The 9,672-nt window shown below is 49.1% G+C and overlaps 2 protein-coding genes across 7 annotated transcripts in view; one reads left to right on the top strand and one right to left on the bottom strand.

Moving 5' to 3' along the window:
• Nucleotides 1-4,608, bottom strand: part of Idnk (IDNK gluconokinase) — a 7,388-nt gene extending 2,780 nt beyond the window's left edge. For 2 of the 6 annotated variants that reach the window (XM_031359072.1, XM_031359076.1), the window contains exons 1-3: nt 4,512-4,608; nt 1,891-1,921; nt 1,572-1,658 (exon numbers count right to left, since the gene is read on the bottom strand). In XM_031359072.1, the coding sequence (XP_031214932.1) occupies nt 1,572-1,658; nt 1,891-1,921; nt 4,512-4,561 (168 nt within the window). In that variant the 5' untranslated portion in view covers nt 4,562-4,608. Of the gene's footprint in view, nt 1-1,571; nt 1,659-1,890; nt 1,922-3,798; nt 3,931-4,067; nt 4,195-4,511 lie in introns of those variants that run through there. The other 4 variants (XM_031359071.1, XM_031359073.1, XM_031359074.1 and 1 more) reach the window with 4 other exon arrangements.
• Nucleotides 4,609-4,612: 4 nt separating this feature from the next.
• Pnpla4 (patatin like phospholipase domain containing 4) lies at nt 4,613-8,301 on the top strand. The gene is made up of 2 exons (XM_031359069.1): nt 4,613-5,114; nt 7,411-8,301. Exon 2 carries the CDS (start codon nt 7,515-7,517, stop codon nt 8,274-8,276), a length of 762 nt encoding a protein of 253 aa, XP_031214929.1. The 5' UTR covers nt 4,613-5,114; nt 7,411-7,514; the 3' UTR covers nt 8,277-8,301.
• Nucleotides 8,302-9,672: the final 1,371 nt, after the last annotated feature.

Below are 9,672 nucleotides of genomic sequence, written 5' to 3'. Positions count from 1 at the left end.
TTTGCATCTTAGTTAGGGTTTACTGCTGTGAACAGTCACCATGACCAAGGCAACTCTTCTAAGGACAACATTGAATTGGGGCTGGCTTACGGGTTCAGTCCAGTATCAAGGCAAGTGATCACAGCAGTGCCCAGGCAGGCACGGTGCAGGGGGAGCTGAGAGTTCTACATCTTGTTCCGAAGGCAAACAGGAAAGGCTTCCTGTTAGGAGCTAAGATGAGTCTTAAATCCACACCCAAGTGACACACCTACTCCAACAAGGCCACACCTCCTAATAGTGCCACTCCCTGGGCCAAGCATATACAAACCACCATAGCAGCTAAACAGCTCAAATTCCCTTCTTGGGAAGCCTTATTTTTGGTGGATTATAAGACCTTCAGCTCAACGGGGGGAAGTACGGCCTCTGAGTAGCCTCCCCGAAGGAGTGGCCTAGGAGCTGAGATATTAAGATGAACATGGGCCCGTCATGAAGGAGGAAACACATTCCAGAGAGCGGTGGGACAGTGGACACAAAAACCCAGTGAAGAGGAACACTGTCACTGGAGGGACCAAGGGGCTGATTGGCTCCAATGGAGATGGAAGTGGGAGGGACTAAGGGGCTGAGTGGCTCCAATAGAGATGGAGGAGTACCTGACATTTCTAAGAGACTCAATGACCTTGAGATAAGTTACACTAGGAAGAGTCTGAAACAATAACTGGATACACTGGTGGCTGGTGTGGTGGTTTAAATGAGAATGGCCCCCATAGGCTCAGATGTTTGAGTACTTGGTTCCGGGATTGATAAAAGTTTTAGGAAAGGATTAAGAGGTGTGGCCTTCTTGGAGGAGGTGTGTCCTTGGGTGGAGGAGTTGAGGTTTCAGAAAACTCCCTTCCCAGCGTGGGTTCTCTGCCTCCTGCCTCAGATCAATACATAAAATCTCAGCTGTCCCCGCTGCCATGCCATGCACCATCATCACGGGGTTCCAACCCTCTGAAGCTGTAACCCCAATTAATGCTTTCTTTCTTTCTTTTGTTTTTTTTTTTAAGATTTATTTATTGTTATATGTAAGTACACTGTGGTTGTCTTCAGATGTACCAGAAGAGGGCATCAGATCTCATTACAGATGGTTGTGAACCACTATGTGGTTGCTGGAATTTGAACTCAGGACCTTCGGAAGAGCAGTCAGTGCTCTTACCCGCTGAGCCATCTCTCCAGCCCTAATGCTTTCTTTTTATAAGATGCCTTGGTCATGCTTTATAGCACAGCAACAGAAAAGTAACTAAGACACACGGCTACGCTAGAGTGTGCATAAGCGCTGTGGTCTTAGAGTGGAGGTCACCAGAACTTGGTGGTGTTGGGGAGGTGAAAAGACCCAGGAGGTGCTAACTTCCCTGTGCGAGCACTAGGGAGCCTCTTCCCACTTGAGGACTGCAGATTAAAAACCCTGCAAAAGCCAGGGCAGCAGTCTGTATCCCGGGGAGGGCAGAGGTGGTTCACTCCTGGGGCTGAATTCACGGAGGAAGTTCAGGTTCTAGGCTAACGCATATGCAGGCGTGTTACAGCGATATTAGACACCCATAGGCCAATGTTACCTGGTCGCTCAGTGGTACCCCTCTTCCCATCTTTAATCGATTCTCCTCGGAGTGGTAATCATCCGCATCATAGAATTTCCATCCCAGCTTTAGGAACAAAAGGAAAGATACATGTAGCGTCAGCAAAGCAAGGCCCTTGTGACAGCCACCAGGAGCTTACTGGCAGGCAGGTGTAGACATCATTGGTCTGAGGCTGCCCCTATCACTGATAGCTCTGAGGAAGAAACCCGGATTGCCATGTTGAGGTGTCTGCACAAACACAGGCCAGAAGAAAGGGAGGAAGCCGTGGACAAGAACACAGTGGGTGAGTAGGAGTTACCTTGGAGGCCAGCAGTGCGCCCACAGTGGATCTGTGGAGAGAATATAGATGGTGCTGTTTCTCTTTCTTTTTTTTTTTAATTTTTTTTAATAATGGCTAAGCATTTTTTAAAAAAGATTTATTTATTATTATAAATAAGTACACTGTAGTTGTCTTCAGACACACCAGAAGAGGGCATCGGATCTCATTACGGATGGTTGTGAGCCACCATGTGGTTGCTGGGATTTGAACTCAGGACCTTTAGGAAGAGCAGTCGGTGCTCTTACCCTCTTACCCGCCGAGCCATCTCACCAGCCTGCTGTTTCTCTTTCTTTTCTTCCTTCCTTCCTTTCTTTCTTTCTTCCTTTTTTTTTTTTCCCCAAAACAGGGTTTCTCTGTGTAGCCCTGGCTATCCTGGAACTCACTCTGTAGACCAGGCTGGCCTCAAACTCAGAAATCTGCCTGCCTCTGCCTCCCAAGTGCTGGGATTAAAGGTGTGTGCCACCACTGACCGGTGATGATGTTATTTCTGTCCAACACGTGTGAGTGCCAGCTGTTCTGAGAGATGCTCAGCTGTCACAGCTGGTGCTAAGATGCAGGCCCCTCTGTGTCCTAAAGCAGACATGCCCTTAGCCATGGAGTCTAGAGACTGCCTTTACTGTCCTTAGGAATACCGGTGAAGGCATATTAGCCGAAAAGCAATGTATCATGTCTAACTAAGACTCTGAGCCAGGGGTGGTGGCACATACCCAAGGTCCCAGCACTTGGAGGCAAAGGCAGGAGGATCTCTGTAAGGAGATGTCTGGCCTACATGGGCTGTCTTATGTAGACACTGTCTTGAAAAACAATTCCCTACACACACACACACACACACACACACACACACACACACCAGTGAAAGGTTTTCTTCTCAACCTTTCAGTGTTTTGTAGCTATCTGTGGTAGATATGAGAAGTGGAGGCAGGAGAGTGGACAGTTGGTTTTATGCCAGTTGGATAGCACTAGAAGTGCTGATTCAAAAACCCAAAAATAGTCGGGTGTGGTGACTGCATGCCTTTAATCCCAGCACTAGGAAGCAGAGGCAGGTGGATCTCTGAGTTCAAGGCCAACGTGGTCTACGTTGTGAGTCCAGGACAGCCAGGGTTCTGTCACACAGAGGAACCCTGTCTTGAAAAACCAAACCAAACCAACCAAGCAACCAACAAAAACAATAGAGAATATTTTAGTCCCTACTGGGTAATGTTTATCTTTCGAGAAAGAACACTGACTGAAGAAAATGGTACTTTTATCAAAGATTCAAGAGATTTGTTTTAAAAAAAAAAAAAAAACCATTGATTTTGTTTTGTGTTGGCCAACTACTCCTGGGCATGGGGCCTGCGCTGAAGTGTTGTTGATACATCCAATGAGAGGGGTTTAATACAAAGTTTAAATGCCAGCACATTGTGTAAAGTTTGGAGGCCCATAAACACCTCAAAACCCCGGTAGCTTCTCAGATACACGCATGCTGGAGTGGTGGCACAGCAGTTAGAGCATTGGCTGCTCTCACAGGGGCTTGGCTCTGGGTTTGGTTCCCAGGACTCACAAGGCAGCTTGCACCCATCTGTATGACTCTGGTGCCCTCTTCTGACCACCTTGTACACTACACTCTTGTGGTACTCAGACAAACATGCAGGCAAAACCCAGACATACAGAGATGGGATCCGTCAACACGCTCCTCCATCTCTCTCCTCCTGTAGAGTTCCCCTTAGATTTTCATCCTGCAGTACCTGTCACTCAACTGAGTTCTCATTCAGCGCCTCCATCGATTCCCCAGCCCCTGAACTGTTTCCAAATCAGCCCAGTCCAGCCACTCCATCAGAAAACAAACACCGCTAACGCTCTCAGGCTTATCCTTCCGGTCTCTACCACAAAGACAATCTGAGCTCTTACTATGGGCTAGGTGCGGTTCTGGACAGAAGAGAAAGGGCTTCTGGGAAGAGATTGTGAACACAGTGGACAGGCTCCCAGTTTGTACAACAGCGGAGTTTTCGCCTCCGGGGTTTGCTTGTTGATTCTGTGGTGCTGGGAATGAAACCCAGGCACGACAATCAAACACTCCACCACCACCGAGTTACTCTTGTGTTCCTTTTCACTTTCAGTTTAAAGAATCTTGGCAGTTAGATGGCGCCTATCAAACCAAATGCCTGCCGCTTGCTTACGTCTGAACTCTCCAGCACTGGGCTGAGAGGAAACTGCACATTTTGCAGAGTTTAGGCAGCACTTTCCTCATGAGCATTCCAGCCTGAGCAGGGACACGATCAAGCTTGGTCGTCACTTCTCAAAAATCTATTTGGAAAAATCCAGACACTCACTTAGGAGGGAGACCACCCGCCCAAGTAAAAGCTTTGTAACGACCCAAGGCGAGGTTTGCCTCCTGGTTGGGGTTCGCACCCTCCCACATTGTTCTGCAAGATGCCATCAGGCTCAGGTTTGTAAAGCTGAAGGCTGAGAAGGGTCGCTAGCCGCCACCGTCCGTGATGACCCTGGGGAGCTGCCTGAAGGACAGGACAGCAGGGGTCCTCGGCAGGGGCAGCAAAGCATGGCTCCCAGGGTTCAGGCCCCCACAGCCTCCCAGCTCCCGCCCGCCCGCCCCTACGACCTACTTCCCGGAACCGCTCACGCCCATCACCAGCAGCACCCGGGGCGCCTCCATGTCCCTGCTCCCAGGTCTTCAGATCCCGCTTCCGGGGCAGGTCCCGCCCAGCCATGACGTCACAGACCACGCCCCCGCAGACGACAGCCACCGAAGTTTTCGGATGCAAACAGAACGGCGACGCGGAGGACTCTCGCTAAAAGCAGCGGGCCGATCGATGCTCACAGGCACACTGAGGCCTCGCTGACTCTCCCAGAGGGAGCCCGCGAAACAGGCTCAGGAAGGACTCCCACCCAGGCACCCAGGACAGGGACAGGTTGCCCTTCCCTGCAGGGGCTTATGTCAGCGGCACGAGAAATAGCAATTGCGGCTCTCAGGAATGTTGGCGGTGCAGACAGGTGCAACGTGGGAGCTGGAAGTGAGCTGCAATCCACGTGGACTGCCTCCTGAGAAGAAGCAACTTAGTTGGGCCTTCCGAGCTCCCCCTTAGTCCACGGGCTTCACCCACACAGCGACCACCCTCCAGAGCCACTCTAGGGACAACGTGAAGAAGCAGAAGGGCCTGGAGAAGCATGGACGAGTCACCCGAAGCAAAGCTTTGTCAGTTAGAGAGGTAAAGTCACAGTCTTCCGAACAAATTTCTGTTTGTTTGTTTGGTTTGTTTTGTTTTTCCGAGACATGGTTTCTCTGTGTAGCCCTGGCTGTCCTGGAACTCACTCTGTAGACCAGGCTGGCCTCAAACTCAGAAATCCGCCTGTCTCTGCCTCCCAAGTGCTGGGACTAAAGGCGTGTGCCACCACTGCCCGTCCCGAACAAATTTCTTTTCATTTATTTTAAAAATTGGTGTGTGTGTGTGTGTGTGTGTGTGTGTGTTGTGTGCATGTATGTGTACGCACCACGTGTGTGCTTGCTCAAGCCTCAGAAGGCCAGAAGAGGGCACAGATCCCCTGCAGTTACAGAGGGTTACAAGTGACCCAGGTGGAGCCAGCGAGTGCTCTTAACCCTTGTACCAGCTCTCCAGTCCCTTTAAAAAATAATTTTTATGTGGACACGTATTTTTACTTTTAGTACTCTTGGGTCATATGGTACCTCTAGATCTGAGAAAATTCCAAATTTTCCAAATTGGCTGTGCCATTTATGCCCACTCAGCAACGTGTGGGCCCTTGTGTTCTTTGGTTTCTCGACTTCACTACTAACATTTGTTGCTGTTGTTTTCACTCTAACCATCCTGACCGTCTCTCTTTAAAACAAGAACTTTACTTTATGTGTATGAATGTTTTGCCTGCATATATGTAAGTGTACCACATGCATGCAGTACTTGCAGAGGCCATAGGAGGGCACTAGATCTTATGAAACTGGAGTTATAAATGGTTGTGAGCTGTCATGTGAGTGCTAAGGATTCAACCCTGGGTCCTCTGCAAGAGCAGCCAGTTGCTCTTAACTGCTGAGCTATTACACCCACATCCTTTCTTTATTCCTGAGACTTCTAAGACATGACCCTCTCTCTCCTAGTTCTACCTCAATGGCCGCTCTTTCTTAGTCCCTGTGTATGTGTCTATTTCCTCCTCCTCCTCCTCCTCTTCCACCTTTTCTTTTACTCATATTGGAGTGACTTTGTCTTCAGACAGCTTCTCTATTACAGGGTCTTACTATGTGGCTCCATCTCGAGTGTTTACATCCTATGTGTAAATTTCTTCCCAGTTCAGATCTTTAGCCCTGATCTCCATAGAGCCAACTGCTTATTTAACTCTTAGTTTGTCTAATTGAGATTGGAGACTTAATAACAACAAAACAAAATCCATAAGAATGCCCGGCTCCTCTTTTCAGCCTTCCAAATTTTAGCCAATGAATTTGCTTTCCACATGGCTGGTCAAATGAGCCTCCTGTGAGAGGCTGCTGTGACCAGCAGCAAATTCCTCTTAGCCCTGCCCAACCCCCACCCCCCGCTGTGTTTGAAGCCACCATTGCTTTACACGTCTTCTACCACGAGCTTGGTTCTCAGCTTGGTTCTCAGCGTCATCTTCTTTTCCCTGCACCACTAAAGGAGACCGCCAGATGGTCTCACTTCTGTCAATTGTCCAGATGCACAGAGAAGCCCTTCATTTAAAAAGTTTAATCCTAGGGCTGGTGTGGTGGCGCACGCCTTTAATCCCAGCACTTTGGAGGCAGAGGCAGGTGGGTCTCTGAGTTCGAAGCCAGTCTGGTCTACAGAGTGAGTTCCAGGACAGCCAGGGCTATACAGAGAAACCATATCTTGAAAAACAACAACAACAACAACAACAAAAAGGGGACTATCAGGGCCAGGAAGCAGGATAGGGTGGGTTGGTGAGCAGGGGAGGGGGATGGGGGGAGAGGGGAGGGGGAGGGAATAGAGTTTTTTTGTTTGTTTTTGTTTATTATATTTATTTTATTATTTTTTTCTCAGGGGAAACTGGGAAAGAAGATATCATATGACATGTAAATAAAGCAAATATCTAATAAAAAAGTTAAATCTAATCCTAGCACTTGGGAGGCAGAGACAGGTGGATTTCTGAGTTCGAGGCCAGTGTGGTCTACAGAGTGAGTTCCAGGACAGCCAGGGCTATACAGAGAAACCTTGTCTCAGTAAAAAACAAAAAAGGGGCTGGAGAGTTGGCTCAGCGGTTAAGAGCACAGGCTGCTCTTCTAGAAGTCCTGAGTTCAAATCCCAGCAACCACATGGTGGCTCACAACCATCTGTAATGGGATCTGATGCCCTCTTCTGCTGTGTCTCAAGACAGCAACAGTATAGTCAAACATGAAATAAATCTTTATAAAAAAGAAAAAGAAAACCCTCCAAAAAAGTTAAATCTTTATTTTAATTATTTACTTATACATACAATTAATTACTTATTAAAAAGCTAAATATTGATTTTAACTATGTGTTGCAGCCACCTGCATCTACATACGAACCGGGTCTTCTGGAAAAGGAGTAGGAGCCTAAGAGAATAAAGGGAATCGGACGGCGAGAGGAAATAGAAAGTGGGACTGAGTCATGACTCACATCCACCTCTCCTTCTCGGCCTGCGGGTTTCTGGGTATTTACCATTTGGGGGCAGCGACTGCTCTGCGCACGCGCGGGCGGGGCCTGCTGCGTGACGTCACAGGCTTCGCGGGCGCCTCGGCGGGGGCGCTGGTTGCCAGCGTGCTGTTGACTGCACCGGAGAGGATCGAGGCGTGTACCAGGTTCGCGTTTGCCTTCGCTCAGGAGACGAGGATGCAGGCGCTGGGGCCGGTGACGCCCGGATACGATTTCATGGGCCGGCTGAGGAGCGGCATCGACTCCATCCTTCCCCAGCACGCGCATGAGCTGGCCCGGGGACGGCTGCACGTGTCGCTCACTGGCGTGGCGGACTGGCAGAACCGCCTGGTGTCCAGCTTCGCCTCCAGGGACGACCTCATCACAGTTCTCCTGGCGAGCTGCTTCGTACCTGTCTACGCGGGACTGAAGCCCGTGGAGTACGAGGGGCAGCGCTGGATGGACGGTGGCCTGACCGACAGCCTGCCTGTGCTGCCCACAGGACGCACCGTCACCTTCTCACCCTTCAGCGGACGGGTGGATGTGTCCCCGCAGGACTCGAGGTGGCCTGGTGTGTACGTGAGCGTTGCCAAGCAGGACGCCATGGTCTCCGTGGCCAACGTGGTGCGTGTGTGGCAGGCACTCTTCCCTCCCGGCCGGCAGACGATGGAGGCGATCTACTGTAGGGGGATGATCGACACTGCACGTTTCCTGAGGAGGGAGCGCTGGTCTCAATAAACGCAGGCGTGCGTAGCCCAGTCTGGCCCATGGGGAAAAAAAATGCAACAACTATGTACATGTATGTGAGTCTGTGTGAGGCTCTGCACATGAGTGCAGATTCGCATACAAACCGGTTAAGACAAAAAGAGGGGGCATTAGAGTCTAAAAAGAGGAATTTCAATTGTGTCACATTTTAGAAGTCAGAAAGACTTTCAGTTTCATCTACCTACTCATGACTAACTTTATTTGTGGATGATGACTGTCAAAGCTGGAAGAGGGGGGCTGGTGAGATGGCTCAATGGGTAAGAGCACTGACTGCTCTTCCAGAGGTCCTGAGTTCAATTCCCAGCAACCACATGGTGGCTCACAACCATCTGTAATGAGATCTGATGCTCTCTTCTGAAGATAGCTACAGTGTACTTATTTATAATAATAAATAAATCTTTAAAAAAAAAACTGGAAGAGGTTGGGGCTAGAGAGAAGGCTCAGAGGTTGAGAGTGCTGGCTGCTCTTCCAGAGGTCCTGAGTTCAATTCCCAGCAACCACATGGTGACACACAACCACCTGTAATGAAATCTGGTGCCCTCTTCTAGTCTGCAGGCATACATGCAGGCAGAACGATAATGAATCTTTTTTTTTTTTTTTAAAGTGGGGCTGGTGAGATGGTTCAGCAGGTAAAAGCACCAGCTGCTCTTCTGAAGGTCCAAAATGACACCCTCTTCTGGTGTGTTTGAAGACAGCTACAGTGTACTTACATATAATAATAAATCTTTTTTTAAAAAAAGTAGAAGCAGTTATCATTAAGAAGTCTTGATCACCAGGCAGTGGCGGCGCACACCTTTGATCCCAGCACTTGGGAGGCAGAGGCAGGCGGATTTCTGAGTTCGAGGCCAGCCTGGTCTACAGAGTGTGTCCAGGACAGCCAGGGCTACACAGAGAAACCCTGTCTCGAAAAAACCAAAAAAAAAAAAAAAAAGTCTTGATCAGGGGTCTGGGGAGATGGCTCAGTGATTAAGAGCACTGACTGCTCTTCTATAGGTCCTGAGTTCGATTCCCAGCAACTACATAGTGGCTTACAACCATCTGTGATGGGATCTGATGCCCTCTTCTGTGTGAAGACAGTGACACTGTGTTCATATATACATAAAATAAATAAATAAATCTTAAAAAATAATTTCAAGAAAAGAAGTCTCAATCAGATTAAGTATTGCATAAAGCTGTTGTGAGTTTAAACCTTGCCCCTTTTCTTCCCTCCCACCCCTCTTCTCCTCCCCTTTCCTTCCCTTCCAACCCTCTTTCTTCTCCTCCCCTTCCCTCCCACCTCTCTTTCTTCTCCTCCCCTTCCCTCCCACCTCTCTTTCTTCTCCTCCCCTTTTCTTCCCTCCCACCCCTCTTCTCCTCCCCTTTCCTTCCC

The sequence above is a fragment of the Mastomys coucha genome, unplaced genomic scaffold (assembly GCF_008632895.1).
Source record: "Mastomys coucha isolate ucsf_1 unplaced genomic scaffold, UCSF_Mcou_1 pScaffold7, whole genome shotgun sequence".
Taxonomy (NCBI): domain Eukaryota; kingdom Metazoa; phylum Chordata; class Mammalia; order Rodentia; family Muridae; genus Mastomys; species Mastomys coucha.
Note: the sequence above shows the minus strand (reverse complement) of the source record. Positions and strands in the feature narration are given on the sequence as shown.